We start from the raw sequence: 24,812 nt of genomic DNA, 5'->3' as shown, positions 1-24,812 counted from the left end.
AATTTCAATCATAATTCGTTATCTTGCGAAAAATCTGACGAAAATTAACGCGCTACCAATGAAATTTTTTTTTCCGAGATATCTTATCTCGAGAGAGACCACCTTTTTCGATAATCTATTATCGTAAAATCACAATTTATTGACAGGAACATATCAACACGTTTATATATATATATATATATATATATATATATATATATATATATGTATGTATGTATATATATGTATATGTATATGTATGTATATACAGGGTGTCAGAGCAATCTCTTCCCAAAAAAATGCTCTAGTAGCTTATCTCGAGAGCTTTTCAAAACACTATAATAAAGTATTTTTTCATTAAAATATTCATTTTTTGTTAATTGCAAATTACATATTTTTTCTTCGAAACAATTGTGTTTTCTTTACATCAATTGATTCCCCTCATTATTTTGTACATAAAAGTATAAAGGTAAGATGATCGAAAAATGAATATTTTACTAGATATTTTATGGTTTATATAAAAATTAAGAAATTATTTCAAGCCTCATGACTCGAAAAGTACTCGATAAAAAAATACTTTATTATAGTGTTTTGAAAAGCTCTCGAGGTAAGCTACAAGAGTTTTTTTTTAGGAAGAGATTACCCTGACACTCTGTATATATGTTACGGATGCAAAATAAAAATTGGATTACCTTATACAGGGTGTCCCATTTTAATCGATCACCCCGAATAACTTTTTTAATTTTGAGAGCTTTCCAAAACACTATAATTAAGTTAGTTTTCATTAAGTACTTTCCTATAGTTATGAGGCTTGAAATCATTTCTTAATTTTACATAAACCGTAAAATATCTTGTAAAATATTCATTTTTCGATTATCTTACCTTAATACTTTTATGTACAAAATAATGAGAGGAATCAAATGGTGTAAAGAAAACACATAGTTATTTTTAAGAAAAAATATGTAATGGTTCATTGCAAATTACATATTTTTTCTTCGAAACAACTATGTGTTTTCTTTACACCAATTGATACGGTTTATGTAAAATTAAGAAATGATTTCAAGCCTCATAACTCAAAAAGTACTTGAGGGAAAAATATTTTATTATAGTGTTTCGTCAAGCCCTCGAGATAAGCTACAAGAATGTGTAATGAAAAACAAGGGGTTCCATTTGAGAAATTAAAGGTAACTTTCGCGTGACATTCAAAAGACCATCCGAGGTCAAGTAATTGTCACCATCTTATGTCCCCCTTGAAACCATATAACTTTCGTCTGAAACGTTTTTTTCTACAATCAAAATTAAAAAAGTTATTCGGGGTGATCGATTAAAATGGGACACCCTGTATACGCGGTCGCTGCGCACACGAGTACATCGGGCGTCGTAAGCGCGTGCATGCGACGAGAGTATCGAGAGATCGCGCCGCGTTATCACCGTCGCTTATCCTTCGACCTCGTTTCCCCTCCCGTCGCTCCAACTCTACCAGACACGCCGGTCTGATTCATAATCCATAGACAACAGCCGCCCCTCGTTTCCTCCTACTTGCCGTCGAATTAACCGAGTCGAGTGTGTATGCACGCTGGCGAATTTAATCTCGCAATTTTCCCGCGCGACGAGGACTCATTCCCACCGAGCCAAGCTCGAAAGTTGACCGTCGAACGAAAAAGACCCATTGTCCGAGTAAACGAGATCCTCCGAGCCACGTGTTGAGGAAAGAAGAGGTGCAAAGGCGAGGGAAGAGCGAGTGATATCTCAAACAGATGATATATATATTTGACGAGGAGCGAAAGGAAGGTGGAGGACTTGAATGGGTACTCGTCTAAATAAAAGATTATCGCGATTGAAAGCGCGATACGCGAAGAGAGGACGGATATCCATAAAGGGGATTAAAGGTTCATTCACGCTCGCGCACGGATGCTGAGATATATTTCATAATCAAAGCGAAGCGAAAGCGCTACGAGCGAGTGTAAATGGATCTTAATTAAGAGAGACACGTGTTCGTTCTCTCTCGATCGCTAAAACCTATGCATACGTGGTACTGCAACGCGTATCGCACCGAGGTGGTTTCAAGATATTCCGTTCTCGGGTAACAATGTAACGAGAAACATTTCCTTTATATTATACATAGGATAACGTTACGTTTTAATATGAAATTTTTGACGCAGGCTTCGCACTAAGCTTTTAAAATGCTTCAAAAGCGGAAAAGGAATAGTAATCCAAGATTCTCTCTCTCCACTTGTTCTCTTTCTCTACGATAAGCGTGTTTACAGAGTTTGATGATCCCGACCGATTGCGACATAATCCCGACGTAAGCTCGCTTGTATCGTAAATACGTTGGGAAAAAATCCTACACGCTGCACCTCGCGCGGTGGAGCGGATAGCGAGGTTAGAATTTTCGAAGCGTGGCGGCCAGGATCCGCGAGATCGCGATCCGGAGAGTTCCCGTTAAAGCGCGATTAACGGGAATCGTTGGCGAGAGAGACTTACATCATCGTGCAAGAGCGTAACCTTGGCTTTCATGGGGATCTCTCGTATGCGCCGGGTGCATTCTCCTCATTGCGCATTCCGTTACCGCTTCTCCGAGTCTAAATCCAACACTGGGAACACTCGCACTCTCGCACTCTCACAAAACAGGTCACCGACGATGACGATTCGGCGAGACGCGACGGAAAATGGTTGACGAATCTCCCGAAAGATCGCGGCTACGAAGATGAGCGCGAGAGGGTTAAAGATCAACGTGTGTAACGTTGACGTTTGAGGTTAGAATCGACAGGTAGCAGTAGTGAGTGGTTTGGCGCGCGGCGCGCATGCGCCGAGCGCGAGGGGCGATCGGACGCGCGCAGGAGCGGATACATCGCGCATCGAATTCATGGATTTTATAAATAGATCGCGACATTAGCTACACGCATTTCCAATATTCCGAGAGATGGAGAGAGGGGGAAGGGAGATAATGTCGGATCGTTTTTCTTGTCTGTCTGACGTAGATGGAAATCTGGATAATTTTACCGGTAGAAAACAACGGCTTGCTTGACAGGCGAAAGACTTAGATTTCATTTCCGGTCGGGTGAAAACTCGCAGAGCGGAGAGTTTGAATGAAAATACTAAAAAGTAACAAGAGTGAAAAACTAGAACCCGTTTTAAGCAGGATTAGTAGAGCCTAATAGAAGCCATGTATAACGAAAAATCTTTCATTTTCGATAACAAAAAATCTTTAATTTCCGACATGTCACAGAAATACACCATTATTAGAAAATAAAGGATAGAAAGATCGAATGTGTGTGGGCGCGTGCGACTTTAATAAACGCAATAATCGTCAATCTAGTTAAAATAAAATTAATTAAAAATTTAAAATTAAAATGGAAAAATCAGAAATAAAATGAAGAATAGAAAGATCAATTATTTTTTCTGCCGTAACCCAATATGCGCTATAAAAAGGTATTCAGACTATTCAAATATTCTATAATGATAAACTTTAATATAAATATAATAATGTTCGTCTACCTAAAATAACATTAATTTAAAATTAAAATGGAAAAATCAGAAATAAAATGAAGAATAGAAAGACCAATTATTTATCTCTCTCTCCCCCTTCTTTCTACCGTAACCCAATATGCGCTATAAAAAATATTCAGACTATTCAAATATTCTATAATGATAAACTTTAATATAAATATAATAATTGTTCGTCTATCTGAAATAAAATTAATTTAAAATTAAAATGGAAAAATCAGAAATAAAATGAAGAATAGAAAGATCAATTATTTTTCTCTCTCGCCCCCTTCTTTCTACCGTAACCCATATATGCTATAAAAAATATTCAGACTATTCAAATATTCTATAATGATAAACTTTAATATAAATATAATAATTGTTTATTTATCAAAATAAAATTAATTAGAAATTTAAAATTAAAACTGGAAAAAAAATTGTTTTGAAAATGTCAATTTAAAGCAGGATGGCCGATTTTGCAGAGTGACCTTGATCCGTCACTGATTACGCGTTATGATCCCACCACGTCTCGTCACGCGTCTCATCTCGAGGTCGTATCTCGTGCGAGCGGCGAGTCATGCCTCTCCTACGAAATATGCAATCGTGTTGGAGCCGGGTTCAACGAGAATCCACGACACAACGGAGTGAACGCGTCGGAAGAAGTATCCGTGTATCACGGTAGAGGAAACCCACTCTATCGAGGCGTTTAATTAAATTTTGCAAAAACAATCCTTGAATGGATCGTAAAGTGTCACCGAGACGAGTTTCTCTCCCGAACTTTCACGTTTTTAAAAATTACTCTCTATGAAAGACGTGCGTTCATTCATTTTTTTTGGGATTCCGCTCTTTTTTTATACACGTTGTAGATTTTAAGAGACAGATTGTGGAAGAGGATACATAAGCGTACAGAGCATCTGTATTTATGCGACGGCTTTAATAGTTTGCGATGGAGGTAGCGTCGTTTTTAAAGACTTTGTACTTTTGAGGCACCTGGCGAGTTTTCAAAGCAACCCCGAGATCGTAGATGAATAAATTTAGCTCGCAAAGATATTAAAAATTTTGTATCTCTTTGATACGACTGAGGCACATATATATTCTAAAAACACATATGTATATATTTAATCAACGTAAAAAATGTGTTAAATTTTCTTGCTTGTATAATAAAGTAACATATCAAAATATATTTTCTTTTTAAATTAACAAAGAAAATGATAATTAAAAATTACAATTGTTTTGAAATGTCGATCTTTGTAATAATTTTGTATTTTATGTAAATAATATCTCCTGTTTATGTAAAAATGTATCCTCATTTGTTTGAGAAAGAAATAAATTCAAATTGATCGAAAAATATGTAATCAATAATTAATACGATATTGATCGAATATCCTGCTAATACTAAGAAAGATGTGTCATACAAGTGATAATATTACTTCTTTATGTAACGAATAATTTTTCAAGAAATATTTCTCAGAATTTTTTCTAATCATTATGTCTAATTGATATGTACATAAGTGTATATGAATCATTCAGTTAAGAAGGATTATAAATGACTGTTTTTTAGTTTCATAAAGTGCGATATACGGATTTAATTAAAAAATACAGTTTTTATCAAATCAATAGAGCATTTATATGCGCATGTTATTAAAAAATGCAAATTTATTGCAAAAACAAGAAAAAATAAAAAATAACGTATACAATTATGAAAAAATAATTTTGTAACATTTCTATTTATGTAATAAAATGTCTCTTATTTTTTTTCTTCCGAAAATTGTTTCTGATTAATTAAGACAAACAAGTTATACCAGTTCTTTGAATTCTAACTGGTACAAAAAAATTCTATTTAAATTTTATATAATAGGGTGTCTGCTCAGAAAAAATTCCTTCATCTCCCAGATATTTTTTCCCAAATTCCAATTAAACAGAATATTTTAAAGAATTTTTTATGCAATTTTCTAAAATAAATATTTTTATTACATGGGTTTTTCAGTTATATAAAAGAAAAACAGAGCTTCTTAAGTAAACTAAATTTATAAATGTATTGAGAAAAACTAAGTATAACTTTCGCAAGAGAGATAAACACTTTTCACCTGCATAAAATACTTATTTTTTTCATTACTAAAAATTGTAACAATGAATAATGTATACCGTATATTCAATATTTTGTAAGATATTGAATAGATGAACAAAAAAATAAATATATATTTATAATATATTTTAAACATATAATTCATTTGCTGATTGTTTACAATATATTATCAGAGAGTTTTTCAAAAAATTCCCCGAGTCCAAGCAAAAAAATTTCATAATTTTTTCAGATATAAAAGAAATCCCTGAAAATTTCTAGAGAGTAGACACCCTGTATAATCTTGTCAAAATTGATAATATGACATTGCGCGCGCATTACAATAAAAGCAAAAGAGAGAGAGAGAGTGTGTATAATTTTGTACCTTGTTTTCTTTGTAATTTTGTATTGTACGGTTTCAAATTTTCCGGCGTTGCTATTCTTCGCTATGTAATAGGCTTAAAATACAATGCAAATGGAGCCAAGAGGCTCGCGGTTCGTACATAAAGTGTATTCTAAGCCGCGTCATCTTATATAACTCTCACAGAGCTAGAACTTTGCGTAGATTGCGTTGTCTTGGGAAATATCTCTCATCTTTCCTGCTAATCTGCCTGCAACTATCACACACGAAAATTTATATTCATTTATATTTCGATAGTACCGCCTCGATAAATATATCGACGAGTGCAAACACAAAAAATCCGTGCTAATGAAATTCAACCAGTTTCCATGTCGATTAAAAATAAATGGCACGACCTCTAACGCGCGTTTCAAAAATAACAGTATGATAACCCATATAGCTGTATTTATGAATAATTATCATTTATGAAATATTTATTAGTTATAAATATTTATTATTTAATAATTATTATTCATAAACATAAATAAATAATCAAATATTTTAAATAAATTTTACAAAAAATATCGCAAAGATCTATTAAAAAAAAAGAAAAGAAAATTGCGTTATTTAACATTGAGCAGCCGATGTGCGAATGTCTCGTTCCTAGTTAACATTTTTTTCTCAAAGATATGATCTAACGTCGACGCGTCAACTATAAATGCCAATAATACATAACGACACCTTTTCACATCGAGACATTATATATCTGGAGGAAAAAACAGCAGTCACGTTCTCTTATTCTGAAAAACATCCGTTTGCCGTTTGCACGTCTTTGTACGATGCAAGATACCGTGTAGAAAGGTCGTAATGATCTCATATCTTTATTCATACAAACATTCGAGCACTCGCGAGCATAAAGAACAATATAGGACAAAAGTAACGTACATTTCTGATGTATGGCATGCAATTGTCGAAGAGAATTATTCATGTTTCGTAAAACAATGAGATTTGTGAAAAGATGCAATATTTTGAACGAATATATACATATGAGAGAGATACGACAATTATATTTCACGTTAATCCGAGCATTAAAACGTACCTTTTAATTTCACACAATTGTATCGACTCGTCGATAATGAATTTATAAAGTGATCGTCGAAAAGAGAAGCTCCTATTAAGAGCCATAAGTTTTCATAATAAAAAGCTTTAATTTTAATTGAAGCTTATATAAATATATTATTTAAAAACTTTTATATAATATTTTTTGATCATGTGGAGTAGCACTCGGAAATTTTTTTCAACGGAGGAATTTGATCCCCTGCAGGAGTTTTACGATTATATTAAATTTCAAGTAATATTCCTATTGTGTAATTCTCTTATTATGAATTATATATTATTTGACGCGATTTTACCGTCATTACTGGAAAATTACGCATCAACTGTAAAAGCTTTTCGTACAGAAAATATAGCAATTCTTTATACAAATCAAGTCACACGACTGTGTGACACAATTTCGTATAAGATAGTTTCAGAAGTACATCCTAAAATCTTTCATGGAAATCTTAACGGAATCTTGACTACGAGAGACACACGCAATCGAGAAAGACGCGTTTCGAAATGAACTAGCGTAGAGAAACGATCGATTTAGACCAGTGCTGTCAATTATTTGCAACTTTCGGTCGGATTTCTTAGTTCATGCCTACCGCTCTTCTCTCACCGCGCGCGCCTTAGCAACCGCGCCACCGAACGCTCGTACCTAAGGAGCCCGGCGGTAACCTCAGGCACGTGCGTGTCACAAAAATATAATGTAGCGATCTAATAACAAAAAATTATATAAAAAATAATGTATAAAAAATTATATAAATAAATTATATAAATAATAATAATAAAATTATATAAAAAATAATATATAAAAAATTATATAAATAAATTATATAAATAATAATAATAAAATTATATAAAAAATAATATATAAAAAATTACATAAATAAATTATATAAATAATAATAATAAAATTACATAAAACATAATATAATATAATTTATCTATATAATTTTTTATATATTATTTTTTATATAATTTTTTGTTATTAGATCGCTACATTACATTTTTGTGACGCGCACGTGCCTATGGTTACCGTCGCGCTCCTTAGTTACGAGCGTTCCGCGCGGTGAGAGGAGAGCGGTAGGCGTGAACTAAGAAATCCGGCCGAAAGTTGCAAATAATTGACAGCACTGATTTAGACTATCGTTATAGAATGAATTTGGTTTAAGAGAACCGTCTCTATTTTTTTTCATTATATTATATGATTTTACTATTTAATTTTTTAAAATGTAAAATAAAATAATGAATCGTATTTGTTTAATTACTTGTAATTATATATATATAAATTATTTTAAAAGACAATTTTTTAAATATAAATTAAAAATCATGCCGCAACCTTCTGTTTTCGCAATATTTGATAAAATATACAATAAAAGATATTTTATAAATAAATAATTTTATAAGTAAATATATTTTATGTGAATAAATCTATTGATATTTTTCGTCGCATCAAAGTTGATGCCAGAATATACGTGATTTTTATCGAAATTTATCGTAATCGAATTTTTGATTTATATATTACATGTCAAGATTCGTAGCTCATACTGACTAATATGAGTATTGAAGAATTTCAAAAAAAGATAATCACGCAAATGACTGACGAAGCAGTAAAACAAATCGCGTAGTATAAAAATTTGCATCGCCACTCGCATAGTTTGGCCCCAAAGAGTCTAAATGATTGTCGATTTTTCAATAGAATAGATAACTCCTAAAAGAGACGCAATTAAAACCGCAATTAAAGACGCACATTTCGAGATAACTAGTGGCCGTATAAAGTTTGTTGCTTCTTGTAATAGGCCTCTATAATCGGAATCTCGTAAAACGCATCTTTATTCTTGTATCGCGACTTTGAAGTGAAGAAAACAAGATATGTGTGTGTGTGTGTTTGTATTCTGCATAAGCAGAATCTCGCAACGAATCTACGAATGAACGCCTCGTCTTGACAGAGTATGATAATATCCTCATACGATCAAAAGACTATATGCGCTCCTTTACCAGAAGACACTCGCACCAGATCCAGATCTTTTCGTCGAAATGCACGTTCGAAAAAAAGACGGAACATTTTTCAGTCCCGTTCTCAAAGACGTACCATCTCGCACGAAAGTCTGCCTGGCACCTGCACGCGTCCCTTCCTCATTTTCCTCATCCCAACCATCTTAACCATCCTAACCATCCCCATCCCAATGTCGGACCCCGTGGACTTTCCTTCTTAAAATACATATGCTGTCGTATCGGCTTTCAATTCGTGTTCTCTTTTCACCGTGTGCGACTCGTTTTCGGAATTTCGATAGAATCAAGGATTCTCTCTACGAGCCTATATTTCTAAAAATTTCTTTGTTGAAGCAAACTTTATGGGAAGAGAAAAAAACGCGAGATAAATGAAAACAGCTGTTTGATATAAAATCGTATTATTAGAGAAAATAATATAATTATTTATTATATCATTATTTATTATTATTAATTACGACTGTCAATAATATAATTAACTAATATAATTGGAGAAAAATTGAAAAATATGATTGTAAACGCGTAATTATTTATAGCGGTCGTTTATCAAAAGATCAAGAGTGCGCGAGACGTTTTGATTCATCTCGGTGGCCCTCTTCGATGAAGCGGAAAATATTTGTCAGACGTTATCGCTCAATGTTTAACCGTTTCTATTCTCTCTCGCGTTCGTGAAATATTTTATACTCGCGTGATTATATAAGAACGCCGAAAACGGCGATTCCGATACAATAGAAAAGACTTACCTGTGCAGCTGTACGGGAGTGGATCTCGCAGGTACGTGCTGATTATGCGAGACGGGTGGTTGGGCTTGACCTCTACCGGGGTTCGACGTCGCACCGACGAGCGAGTGGCCGTGGGCCCCATGGGGATGACCGTGGGGGTGGGGATGCGGGTGCGGAGGATGGGCGTGCGGGTGAGGGTGATGATGGTGATGCAAATCTCCCCCGACTGGGCCCACAGGGCCCACCGGACCCCCCAGTCCGCTCACTACCTGAACTTGCTTGCCCACTGTCTCCATCACCCCTAGCGCATTGTGAACTGCAACAAACGGAAATCGGAGCTGTAGAATATAGGTATTTTTAGATGGTCTCGTTTTGAACCACGAGATTATCGGAGGGAGAGTGCACATTTTAGGATTACTATAAATTGAAAGTGTACGAAAAAATTTTTTTAAATTACGCTCGAATCTACAAAATTAGTATAAACGAGTGAATTTATAAAAAAACTCTTTGGAAAGAAAATTTTTCGTTACATTTGAACGTAAATTTCATTATTTTTTCCAACTTTTTAGTAATCTTGAGACAACTTGGCATGTATATAAATATTATAGATGGTTTTATATTGATAAAATTTTCACGCATTTTTTTATAAATATAGATTGTACTTTTTTTAATATTATATGAGCAATTGAAAATATTGTATTGTTTTTATAAAATCTATACTTGAATTTCTATTACTTTGCATGCTTTTTATTTAAAAAAATAAGTCTTTTCTCTTAAACATTTTTTTAATTAATAAATTTATTAATAAATTATTGAACTTATATATACAAAATACTTTAATAAAATCTAACCGAGTGCATTTAATATTTTATTATAGTATTAATAAATCAAAAAAATTATATAAAATACATTAATTAAAATGGCATATTGTGTCTCACGATTATCATGATTTTTATATTTTAAGAAAAAGTTCTCTCTTTATATTGTTGAAAAGATTAGAAAATTTAAAAAACGAAAATATGAAAATTATGAATTCACACTTAAAAAAACTATATTTCTGATGATATATTGTATATCCACTTACAACTTTAATTTATCATTCAAATGAAAATAGAAAACCTTGCGATAAAGGCTATTTATAAAAATACTTTCTTTATAAATTGCACATTTTAAATATGATACTTGAATCAACGGAGAGTTGCTTTCTAACATCGCAGACTTGATCTATCGGTAGACCATTACAAGCACTGTGACCATCAATAGCGGATCAATTATGACGATACATACGGACACGTCACTAATATCGCTCAATTATCACCGACATAGTTTTTCATACATCCACTCGGCGTGAATAGATTGAATGCATCAATAGGGAGCAGTCGTGACACTGCGGAAACGCACGCGGTCTGTTTACCGTGCCTTTCCTTTCGCAATGGCGCGGTGTATCAATCGTACAGTGAGTACAGGAGATTAAACGAACGCGTATCGCGCGTAAGTATGCAATTACAGTTACATCTGAAACGGGAAGTCGATCGAATTTCTTGTCGATTCACTTCGTGTATCTTTGTAACGGCACAAAGCGCGCCTTACAAGACGAAGAATCGAAGATACTTTCAGGAAAAAAATTATAAAATATGAAGGAATACAGGATACACATTTTTCAAATTTTATCAACACGAAGATGTAATCGCTGAAAATTGCGAGGTTGGCAGATCGCAAAAAAATTTGTGAAAATTTAATTATCTCGATGCACGCGTCCAAGTTTTATCGTGTCAAAGTTGCCGAAGAGCTCGACTTACATCGCTGTTACAGGCATCTCGAGACATCTCGTACAACCGGCATGAGTTGCACATTTATAGAAATTCTCACACGGCTAGCATAAATAAACTTAGAGGTAATACATATATTCATGTCGGACGGCAGGGGATATGGTGGACGAATAAGTGCTGCATACAGATAAAGCGTAATACAACACAAACGTGTGCAGTTTCCACACGATGCATAAATTTATGCGCATGTTTCCGTCAAAATGTATCGAGTAATATAACGTTCGCGGAACAATGCTTCCCAAATCCCGCAAGAGAATCTTGTCTATTACCAATCAATTTAAATGTAAGGGGAGAGAGGACTTGCAAGTTTAAAATATTTAATGTATTTAACAAGTAAATTTTATCCTGCTAAAATAGAATTGTCTGATAATACGTCAATACATTCTTATAAATTTAATATAAATATGTAATTTACAAAGACACGTAAAAAAAAGAGCTTGAATCAATAAATTTTTTGAATCTCGGAAAAAGAAAAAAGTCTATATATCATTTGCGATAAATATAGCAATATTCATTATGGAATAGCTGGTACCTGGAAATTTCCCCATTAGATTTAAAATGTTGCAAAATCGCTTGAAAAACATGACATGGATTGTGTATGATGTTTTAGAAATTCTACAATTTAGAACCATTTACATTTTTTTCCTCTCGAGAGAAAAGTGCGGCGATAATTGACGACCCAGTTTCTAATGAGATTTAAATAAATATATCACTGGTGCTATAAAACAAAAATATCGTGATATTTTAGTGCACGGGAGATTTTAGGAAAACAACCAAGCTAAGTCGAGACTCTTGTGTATTTTCAACGTAAATTTTAATTAAGATTTCAAGAAACTTTAAAATATTCGAGTTGCAATTTATGTATATGCACTTGCAAATGTACAATCCTCCTCCGCATTAATTACTCATAAAGATATACTAGTGTTTTATCAGTTTGTGATATTAACGAAACAATGAATAATTTAAAATACGAAAGTATACATTTTTAAGATAAGATATAAAAAAAGTCTTCTCAATTAAATAGAAACTTTGTCAAGATATTAATTGTATAATCAATAAGAGAAGAAATAATGTCGATATAAATAATTATGTCAATAGCAGTAGCTAATTTTGCACACTTTACCTAATAAACTATAATTTCTAAGCAATTTAAAGTAATTTAAGATAAAAGGCTTCAGACAGCTATATATAACTGAAAACACTATACATATATCGCTATTTTAATTATTGATTTATTAAAACCAATTAATATTAAAAGTAAAATAATATGTTTTGAATAATACAATTTTTTAATTAGAAATAAATTTTTCGGCGTCATTTAATTTTGCTACAATGATTTTTTTCCTTAAAAACCAATTTCAATTGATATATTTACGGAAGCGCTCCATTTAACGTGTATTCCAAATGTTTTTCGTTTCTCATATTTCCACGAAACGTGACAAAATCGCGCTACTCAAAACATTTTTGAAATATTTGCGGAATCAATTGGACCTAACAATACAACCGTCACAACGGAGTCAAATCTTATAACAAAAAACTCGTTGAAACGTCCCTGATCCTCTAGGTATTTTTATTCAACATTTCAAATAAAGATAATATTTGAAAGATTGTTTGATACAATTTTCTAAAATCAAATTTTTTATTGTATGCATTTTCTAATGCTCTTCATTTGTAGAAAAGAAAAACACAAAGCCATTTAAGTTTAAAGTGTTGAATTTGCAAATATTGAAAAAAAAACTGAATAGCTTTCGTAAGACAAATATTGATTCACACACAATATTTTAATTTTTTTTTATTACTGAAAAAATAATAAAAAATATAATTTATGCTCAATATTTGACATTGAATATATAAACAGAGATAGATATATACGTATTATTTATAATGTATTTTAATTCACACAATTTGATTATGTGTTTAAAATATATTATGCTCACAATATAAGAGAAAAATTTATCAAAGAGAGAATTTTTTAAAATTTCCCCGAATCCCAATAAAATTCCACAAGAATTTCCTAATCTTTCCAGATACAAAAAAAAATCCCTGAAAATTCGAGGGTTTTGCAAATGTTTATTTCCAAGGAGCAAACATCCTGGCCATTCTGTAGAAATAAAGTTGCAGACCTTAGTAGGATAGTTTATAGACTATAGCGCGCTCGTTTCACAGCAGACGGTGGATCGTCGTCACGCAAACTCGCCGCAATTCCGCAAAGAAAGGAAAAGTCCGCGATGTGCAATAGACGTCGCGTTATAACGGTACTCTAATAGTAATCGATGTGCGAGCGGGAGAAATGCAAGCGAGAGAAGGAATCGAGAGCAAATGAAATTCACGAGTGACGTAAGTTTCGCACGGAAGGAAGCGGAATCGAGATAAATGCAGACGTTCGCGAATCGAGCAACACGCTAGACTCTTCGTCCTTCGTATGCGAGTGAAATTATGAGAAATATATTCCATCGATTGGGGAAACTTAATCCTCTCATCATTGAAGTAAGGATATGATGCCGCTTGTATTTGTATTTGTAGACGACTTTTCGCACTGCGAGAGAATTTGATATTCATTAAGGAACGCGGAGAATTTCTTTTAATTTCCTCGGGAATTCTGGGAAATGCGCCACAAAGTTCTCTCTTAAAATATTATGACTCAATTTTCTAAAATTTCTTGTTTAAAACGAAAGAGATTATCAATTTTACGGCTACGGTAGAGAGAGTATCTATTTAAGAAAAGTACTGTCGAGAGTCATTCTCAAATGGATACTAAGCTCAAGCGGCGGAATTTCTGTCTTAAATATAAGGAATTAGACACGGGACTTTTAGAATTCTTCGAGGAGGAGAAAAAGCTAGAGCCCTATCAATTATAATATACTGAAAATGGACCTGGCTAACAACACAAAGGCAATTATTCTTGAATGTTAATTGCAAGCGCGAAATAAATATTGCGATAATAACGGTAATTAAGAAAAAGAGGAGAGAGAATGAGCGAGTAATAAAAATTCACGAGAAAATATCCTCTAAATTCGAGATCTCATTCGCAGCGAACGTAAACGAGCCGGATGGATGCGGATGAATGTGTGTGAAGTTAGCATCTCAAGTCTCAGCATCTCACAAATAAACGTCAGATTTTGTTGCATCCAGCATAGTTCTACAGTTCCTGATAGGTTTTAACAATAGTTCCGTCGAATTAATTATAAATATTTAACTTTTAAAAAATGAGATGCCAACTTCCGAAAACATCCAACAGCATCTCATCATATTTCAAATATCTGATCACAAAGCAGTAATATTCCGCAGAGTTCTATCGCCTACGCACATTCTGTCAATAGTTCTGACGATTAAACTTCGTAGAAAATAATTTGTCATCACAAAACATATTTACGCGTACAGGGGTGAGATGCTGGTCGTAAATCATAAGTTCTGACGATTTTAATTGTTTTTTATAGTAAATTGATACTTCCTCTTTACGGTAGAAAAGAGTTCTCGATGATACAGTTAATAATTAATTTTTTAAACAATTTAGAATCAACGAGATGCCCGGCCTATACGTGTAGATATGAGATGCTATCCCTAAATCGGCAGTTCTAGCGATCTTAAATAATTTTTCTAGTAAATTAATATTCCCCCTTCACGCTTGAAAAGAGTTCTGGGCGATACAATTAGGATTTAATTATTTTAAACAATTTAAAACCAACGAGATGCTCAGTCTATACGTATAGGTATGAGATGCTGGTCGTAAATCGACAGTTCCGGCGATTTTAATTGTTTTTTCTAGTAAATTGATACTTCCTCTTCACGGTAGAAAAGAGTTCTCGATGATACAGTTAATAATTAATTTTTTAAACAATTTAGAATCAACGAGATGCCCGGTCTATACGTGTAGATATGAGATGCTATCCCTAAATCGGCAGTTCTAGCGATCTTAAATAATTTTTCTAGTAAATTAATATTCCCCCTTCACGCTTGAAAAGAGTTCTGGGCGATACAATTAAGATTTAATTTTTTTAAACAATTTAAAACCAACGAGATGCTCAGCCTATACGTATAGGTATGAGATGCTGGTCGTAAATTTTTATTTAATTTTTTTATTAATTGATTTACGACCAGCATCTCATATCTACACGTATAGGCCGGGCATATCGTTGATTCTAAATTGTTTAAAAAATTAATTATTAACTGTATCATCGAGAACACTTTTCTACCGTGAAGAGGAAGTATCAATTTACTAGAAAAAACAATTAAAATCGCCGGAACTGTCGATTTACGACCAGCATCTCATACCTATACGTATAGACTGAGCATCTCGTTGGTTCTAAATTGTTTAAAAAAATTAAATCCTAATTGTATCGCCCAGAACTCTTTTCAAGCGTGAAGGGGGAATATTAATTTACTAGAAAAATTATTTAAGATCGCTAGAACTGCCGATTTAGGGATAGCATCTCATATCTACACGTATAGGCCGGGCATATCGTTGATTCTAAATTGTTTAAAAAATTAATTATTAACTGTATCATCGAGAACTCTTTTCTACCGTGAAGAGGAAGTATCAATTTACTAGAAAAAACAATTAAAATCGCCGGAACTGTCGATTTACGACCAGCATCTCATACCTATACGTATAGACTGAGCATCTCGTTGGTTCTAAATTGTTTAAAAGAATTAAATCCTAATTGTATCGCCCAGAACTCTTTTCAAGCGTGAAGGGGGAATATTAATTTACTAGAAAAATTATTTAAGATCGCTAGAACTGCCGATTTAGGGATAGCATCTCATATCTACACGTATAGACCGGGCATATCGTTGATTCTAAATTGTTTAAAAAATTAATTATTAACTGTATCATCGAGAACTCTTTTCTACCGTGAAGAGGAAGTATCAATTTACTATAAAAAACAATTAAAATCGTCAGAACTTGTGATTTACGACCAGCATCTCACCCCTGTACGCGTAAATATGTTTTGTGATGACAAATTATTTTCTACGAAGTTTAATCGTCAGAACTATTGACAGAATGTGCGTAGGCGATAGAACTCTGCGGAATATTACTGCTTTGTGATCAGATATTTGAAATATGATGAGATGCTGTTGGATGTTTTCGGAAGTTGGCATCTCATTTTTTAAAAGTTAAATATTTATAATTAATTCGACAGAACTATTGTTAAAACCTATCAGGAACTGTAGAACTATGCTGGATGCAACAAAATCTGACGTTTATTTGTGAGATGCTGAGACTTGAGATGCCAACTTCACACACATTGCGGATGACAAGTAATCTCTCTCCGGGAGAACATTATTACGTCACATCCACCGGCACGATTATCAGAACGCTCGCACGCGGCGAATCTTACGAATGGCATGTACGTATGTGTGTGTACGTGCGTATGTGTATTAGGTATGTCATGCATCTGCTTTCGGTGCAAAATTAAAAATAATGCCCGAACAATATTCCGCTATTAAAGCGGAACTGCTCGAGGCGCTGCCTCGAATGGAACGAAATAAAGTCGACGAGACGCATATTTTTGTCGCCCGATTCTTTATCCTCAAACCAATCTATTATCGATCGATAAATTGCTCGGTTGCAAATGTCTCCTAGAAATTTATTGGAAAGATCAATAATACGACTATAACATTTTTTGACATTTACATACGTTTATCGCGCTCCTCGATTCCACTATTATTCGGACGGAATGTGATTTGTGTCGGGGGGTATAAAAAATTTCAGTATGACAAATGTGAAAATGTAAAATGACAAATGTATGTGTGTACGTCAGAGACTTTCCGCGGGTCACCGACAGATCTCTTCCGTCTTCGTTCCATATATCCCCATTTCGCTTTCTCTTTTTCTCCGCATCTTTTTCTCCGTCTCTCTCTCTCTCTCTCTCCTTCTCTCGCACGCACCCCTCACGTTTCCCCTATTCTGTTTCCACACTTTCCCCGCCGGTACCGTCCCATTCTAACTCGTGGCTTCCCATTCTTCGTGTCTCGAGTCTCTCTGGTTGTCGCGACGCGTCGGTCGTTTTATATTGGAATATGCCGGATCGATATCGAAGTCCTATATAAAACGTATCTAAAAAAAAACGGAGTAGATGTGCGCGAGAAGCGAGGGAGACACCTTCGTTAACCAGACCTCTACTAAGAAAATGTTTATACCGTGTTGATTTATCATTGTAATCCTGAATTTATCGTTTCCATGACAATTAACTGGAAATTGATATTAAAGATGAAACTGACTTATATTGCGCTGACATTTTCGAAAAAAAATCGTAAATAATAAATACACGTATCAAAATTAATTACTAATTAATTGCTCTAATTCATAACAAGTAAATTTCAAAAATATTGTATGCGAATTAGAGTATCATTATATTTTTGGATTATTTTTTTTTTAAGTTAAAATAAATTTATATACATCTTGGGATCAAATACAATATTTTAAAATTGAAGAAAAGCAATTAATTGCATTAAATTGAAACGATTTCGATTATTTTGTACACTTAGTTAAAAACTATGATTTATCGCTCGCGAAATTTAAGAGCAATAAATTAGCACTTATTATTAGTTGTATCATATATCTAAATCTAATTTATCTGGAAGTAAGATTAAAGATCTTAAAGTACGATTATTAATACTAACCGTAGGCGCGAATTATAGATCGTCTAAGCATAGTTTATTATTGGCTGGCTCTAAACTCTTATGTCTCGGAATAATGCAAAGTAACTTATATTATCGAGTTATATATTACGCATCTTTATATTATCGGATAAATAAGCAAGCAATAAAATTATATATATAAATAATAAAAATTAAAATGGGAGGATAAGGATATAAAAACACATGTATAAAAAAAAAATTTTGTTTGAAAAAATAAAAAAGGCGTACAAATATATCTTATAAAAAAAGTGAAAAAAACAATTAGTTTTCTATAGTACTCACCCGTGATATTCACTTGTGAAAATACGGTTAATTACGATCGCCGGTGCATTAATCACCAAAATACGACACTTTTGACTTTAGCACACTTTATTTTACATCGCGAAACGGAAACGCGAAAATCACAGTTGTACAAAGCTATAATCCACTCGATAAATCGCAAATCGCTCACAATCGAATTTACAAAATGCTATCTCGTTAACAAATTTTAGTATGTCCACGCATTCCTTCATGACAGTTCTACCGCTTATTGACGACTAATTGTAATTGTAATAATCGTAGGAAATGAGAGATATTACGATTGTATCTTAATACACACTACGATTCACGGAGCTGTTCGTGTTGTTACTCTTTTCGTTTGAGGGTCGCAAGAATGTCAACAAAGCGACCGCGTATAAACAATCGTGCTACAAAATTTCGGCAATGTTTATACGCGCTCATCTTGTTGTCATTCTTGTGACGAGACTCGAGCGAGCAAGTACGCCGAACATGTACGTCGTCGTACTTGTATTTCTCATATTTTCTGAAAAGAACGACATTTATTACAATTAATTATAATATTAGAAAAAATAAAATTATCACACATGTATGAAGTACAGGTGTATATATCATTTTTTTTCGCGTGTAACTGTGATTTTCCTCTTCTCGTTATATAAAATAAAATGTGATTAATAGTGGAAATATTGTGGAAATACCGTGCGGTTATCGTATTCCTATGATTAATGTGATCGTAATTAACCGAGTTTCTGCAAGTGAGTGCCATGAAGGAGCGGCCAAGGAAAAGGAGATCGAGGGGCAGCTGATTGTTGGTGAGTAATATATATGTAATTTTTTAATCTATTATTCGTAAACTTAATTGCTCAATTAGTTTTGCGAAAAGTACCGTAATCATTTTACGTCACCTTGAAACATTAAAGTTTAGAATTGGCCAACCGTTACAGGCTACATTAGACGATCGCTTGTTCGAGAATTACGATAGTATTGGTGATCGTACGCTTTGAAACTTCCGTTAACTTGACACCTCCATCAGGAGAAATCAAATTCGGTAAAATTAAGTGCAATTTATTGCTCTAATCTCAAATTTCGCGAGGAATAAATTCGAAACTAGAATATCGGTCATCAATCAATTCGGAAAATAATAATTTGATATCAAGTTGATATTGTATACTATTCAGTTTTTATATCGTTATAAGATTCTAGAGCATAAAAGTTAAATCTTTTTGAAATCTATTTACAATATCTTAGAGCAATTAATTAATTCTAGTATATTTGTATTTTTTTCACTATAAATATTTCCTAAAAATGGAGATGATTAAGTCAGCACCCTTATTTTTATTAATTTCCTATTAATTGGTAGAAGCATAAAATTCAAGCAACAAATTAACCTGATTAATCAGCATTAACTTGATTATGTCGTATATTCAAATTTAATTTCTCATGTTGGACAGTGAAGGTGAGAAAAAGGTACAATCTCGAATTTATTCGCCGCGACAAACACGAGGGAAAATAAATTAATTAAAGGCGCGACATCGCATACATATATCGACACCAGATACAAAATTATATCAACGTAGCAAAGAGAAGGTTGTGGATGCGACCCGCGATTGCGAAACTTTATTCGAGTGCGAGATGAAAAAAAAAGAGCTTTGCGACAAAACTGCGAGAAAACGATCAAACTTTGCCAAGTATCACGATAGAATTTATTCTATCGAATAAAAAGATCGCAAGGTACAAAGATCAACTGTAGCAGAACTATCGGGAACTTTTGCTAAAAATAATAATATTCAACGTGTCTCAGTACTTTAGAGGGAGAGTGTCGTGCTGGGTTATTGTAAAAAATTATTTAAAAATAGTAATCGGTCGGAACTCTGCGTAAAAATGTTTCTAAAAGATAGATCTTATATAGAACTGTCCAGAACTGCCGTTAAAACTATGGAAAATCATCAGCACGACACATTTTTACTAAGTGTCGTGCTGGTCGAGGACATTAAAAATTCGTAAAAAATTATTAATTATTGAAATATCGGTCAGAAATTGCATATATAGGCTGAACTATAGCAGAACTATCGGGAACTCTTGCTAAAAATAATAATATTCAACGCGTCTTAGTACTTTAGAGGGAGAGTGTCGTGCTGGATAATAATAAAAAATTGTTTAAAAAATATTAAACGGTCGGAACTCCGCGTAAAAACGTTTTCAAAGAATAGAACTTTTATAGAACTGTCGAGAACTATCGTTAAAACTACGAAAAATCATCAGCACGACACATTTTTACTAAGTGTCGTGCTGGTCGAGGACATTAAAAATTCGTTAAAAATTATTAATTATTGAAATATCGGTCTGAAATTTGCCCATATAGGCTGAACTATAGCAGAACTATCGAGGATTGTTATTAGAAATAATAATTTTCAACGCGGTTTAGTACTTTAGAGGGAGAATGTCGTGCTGGGCGAGAAAATTAAAAATTGTTTAAAAATTATTAATTTTTGAAATGTCGATCTGAAATTGCATATATAGGCTGAACTTGAACAGAACTATCGGGAACTCTTACTAAAAATAATAATATTCAACGCGTTTTGGTATTTTAGAGGGAAGAGTGTCGTGCTAGATTCGCGAAGTTAGCACATTTTTTCGATTTCGATTTTTTAATATAAGGAATGCGGAACTCTTTTTAATTTTTATCAGGAACTATAGAACTATGAAAAGTGCTATCAGAACTCTTAGTATTTTTTTATAATTCGTAGATTGTCGTGCCAGCTTCACAGACACCGAGAAAACGATCAAACTTTGCAATTATCGCAATAAAATTTATTCTATCAAACAAAAAGATCTCAAGGTACAAAGATCAGATCTGAAATTAAAATTTAGTACAATGTAGTCATTTTAATAATGTGCTGTCTTTAATCAATTTTATGAAATCACGTTTCTAAAATTCTAAAGTTTGTATAATCAAATATATTAAATTTAATTAAATTTAATAGAATTATTTTCCTATGGTTCAATCAACGCGTCAATTCTTTTGCGTTAATTCAAATAAAAATTTGAAATATGAAATGTAATACGTGGATGCATTATGACTCGAGCTTTTTAGCTCTTCTCCAAATTGTACAAAATCAAAATCTACAGTCATCTCGTAAACCCAGTGTAGGCTTTCGACGACTCGGATTTCTAGAAATCTTGGACGATGCCTTTATCCTGCGTATTCTAAAAATTACCACCCGGGCAATAAGCATGTGTCCTTCGTTATACCTCTGGTGCATTCTAACTTCTCGTTTCGACTTTCTCTAAAACCGTCCGTCGGTCGGCGTCCTGCCAGTCAGCGTCTGCGTCTTGTCTCGTCCAACTGCACGAAGAAAGAGGGAAAAAGAGAGAGGGGGGAAAGAAAGAGAGAGAAAGAGACGAGCAAACTATGCGGTTTGTACACACAAGCGGCCATCTTTCCTCACGCTCGGAAAAGAAGAAGGACGGATTCGCCTGACGGAGTAGCCAGCACAACGCCGAGTTTACGCACACATATTGCGAGAACACAAGACAGGCCAACACGGGCCAGCACAGGCCAGGTCGTTACCTGGAAAGGATCAGACACGCGTCCGGTTTCGCGCGCGCGGACAAAAGTTTCAAGAAGTTAGCAGGACGTATGTTGATGGAAAAAAATTAATTTCTCCTCAATTTTGGAAGGAAATGTTGCGAAATAATTTCATTTACTTTGTCGATATCACTATCGAGTGATATTTTAATCCTTCTTGGGGAAGCGATGTTTGTCAGCGCCTCAAATCGGCGAGAAACATGTATCGCTCGTGATAATTGTGGATAATTGAAAACAACGGTAGTCTTAGTCTAGGTCATTCTACTTTTTAATATATACACATACACATATACTGTGTAATAAATCGTTAAAGTGGCGTAAAATATTACTACAGAATAAATGACAGGGTTTCTACTCAGATCTTGGAAAAAATTCCGTCCAGTATTTTTTGTTCAAAATCCCAGATAACGATAATTTTTATAGACGTTTTTTAGATGCAACTTTCTAAAATAAATTTTCTATTGTGTGCATTTTCTAATGCTTTCCATTCATACGAAAGAAAAGGAAGGAGCCACTTAATCTAGCACTTTCAAATAATAAATTTGAAAATGTACTGAAAGAAAAAGCTGAAAAGAGTTTGCGTATAAAATAAACATTTTGCATGATATTTTCATTTGTTTAAAATTTATAATAAAAATATGTAATGCATATTTAATACCAATTAAAACATTGAATACATAAATAAAGATAGATATATTTATTACATCATGTTAAAAAAATATATATATTTATATATTTAAATTATATACATGTATAGATTTATATATTTTGCATACTACAATATTATAATTCACAACTTATTGTTAGTAATTTAGCCGATTGCTTACAATATAAGAGCAAAATGATGAACGAGAGGATTTTTTTTTAATTCCACGAGAGATCCCCGATTTTATCAAGTACAAAAGAAATGCCTGAGAATTCCAATTTTTTCAGGGGACAGACCTAAATGTGATATTACTAATGACAGCTACCGGTGTCGCCGAGGGCTGTAGACGTATTTATTTTTCGACATTTTCATATGTTAGACTCGCGAGCTGCAGTCAAATTACTGTAATTACGGACTTTCTCGCCGATGCGTGTACGCGTCACGCGTGTATTTCGCACTCAGGTTACGCCGACGGCGTTGCAGTAATTAATACCACGCTAGGCGAACGATCGCCAAGAATAAATGTATATTCATCTCAATATATATATATGTATAACGATCGATTAATTAATTTATTGTCAAATTTTATCTGCCGTGTTTAACGAGGTCTGTAGAAAAAAAGGAAAGATTGCTATCATTTTATATATTTTTCAATATATACATCTCATTTTTCTTTATTAAAGCTCAATTGAAAAATACGTCTACGCCAGAAACCAACACAGTTGTGTGCTGGACGCCAAAAAATAAAAATAATTTCTTTTTATACGGTAATATTTTTTTGCGAATAACTTTTATTATCTACGATGCGTCCCAAACCCGCGACGTTACTTTTTACGACCCGTACTTTAGATAGATTCGATTCAACTCCGAGATTACTCCAAAATTCCAAAGTTTGACCAAACTATAAGCTCTTATCCCATTGATCTTGTGTAATAAAAAGAAATGAAACTTGCACACATAAAAACGGGATAATTTATGGATTACAGATATAATCCATGCGTCTAATACTGGGATATTTTAGTTATTAAATATATCGATAAGGGGATAATTGAATTTATATTTGGAATATAAGTGAGACTGCAAGTGATTCTTATAATTTTATTCGATATAAAACGTGTTGGACAAGATTCTCTGCGTGGGTGTAAAATTAAAATTTCGAAAATATACCGTGAATCCTTATTTTTTACAATCGTTTGGTTTAATTTGCAAAAGGATGTGAAATTTCTCGATTGTTTCCCGGAGTATATTTACTCAAGTTTTGTAAAAAAATTCTCTCCCGGGTATTTTTATTTAGAATTCCAGGTAAAGAGAATATTTTAAACATTTATTTGGTGCAATTTGTAAAATAAGCTTTTTCATTGTATGTATTTTTTAATGCTTTTCACAAAGTCATTTAAATTTCAAGTACTAGACTTACAAACGTATTAAAAAGAAAAGAACTGACTTACAAACGTATTAAAAAGAAAAGAAGTGACTAGCTTTCGTAAGATAAATATTTTTCAATTGTATCATTTTCACTTGCCATCATTAAAAATTACAATAAAAAAATATGTACTAATATTTTGTTATAAATTGAATATATAAATGAAGAGATACAGATGTATTTATATATGTTTTATTATTATATTTTGAACATAATTCATAACGATGTAAGAGCAAAATGATAAAGGAGAGAATTTAAAAAAAAATTGTCCGATTTTTCCACGTACGAAAGAAATCCCTGAAAATTCGAGACTCTCCATATTTTTCCAAGGAGCAGACGCCCCATTTCCGAGCAAACACTCGGCGCAAACAATCGCCGCGCTCGGTCACGACGGTCGGCGGGAAGAAAAATAACGAAAGGGAAAGAGAAAAAAAGGACTCACCGGTAATGACGTCAGCTGTGGAAAGCGAACCGGATCCAAAGTTTGCCGCGGCAGGTCGATCCGCCGGCGATGGCGCGGCGATTCACCGGCCCGGCCTGGCCGGGCGCGAACGACGTCGACGACGATTCCGTGCGGCAGTCACGACGCACACGCGCGCGCCCTGACACATATGTACGCACACGCGGGAACGCCGGCGCGTATCCTATTTGGAGAATTCGATCGACCGGTCGATCCGTGAGACGACTCGCGGCACCGCGTCACCCCG

At 33.7% G+C, this 24,812-nt stretch overlaps 1 protein-coding gene across 7 annotated transcripts in view; it reads right to left on the bottom strand.

The window, feature by feature from the left end:
• The window catches only part of Smr (nuclear receptor corepressor smrter), a 73,858-nt gene extending 49,051 nt beyond the window's left edge, over positions 1-24,807 (bottom strand). For 6 of the 7 annotated variants that reach the window (XR_014438532.1, XM_083097443.1, XM_083097444.1 and 3 more), the window contains exons 1-2: positions 24,548-24,807; positions 9,722-10,016 (exon numbers count right to left, since the gene is read on the bottom strand). Coding sequence is in view for 6 of the 7 variants with exons in the window: in XM_083097443.1 (XP_082953569.1) it covers positions 9,722-9,996 (275 nt within the window). In the remaining variant the exon portion in view is untranslated. Of the gene's footprint in view, positions 1-2,463; positions 2,678-9,721; positions 10,017-24,547 lie in introns of those variants that run through there. The other variant, XM_083097448.1, reaches the window with a different exon arrangement.
• Positions 24,808-24,812: the final 5 nt, after the last annotated feature.

The sequence above is a fragment of the Camponotus vicinus genome, unplaced genomic scaffold (genome assembly GCF_025532165.1).
Source record: "Camponotus vicinus isolate PSW18456_S1 unplaced genomic scaffold, iyCamVici1.0 SCAF_4, whole genome shotgun sequence".
NCBI lineage: Eukaryota > Metazoa > Arthropoda > Insecta > Hymenoptera > Formicidae > Camponotus > Camponotus vicinus.
The sequence above is the reverse complement of the archived record's forward strand: the minus strand, read 5'-3'. Positions and strand labels throughout refer to the sequence as shown.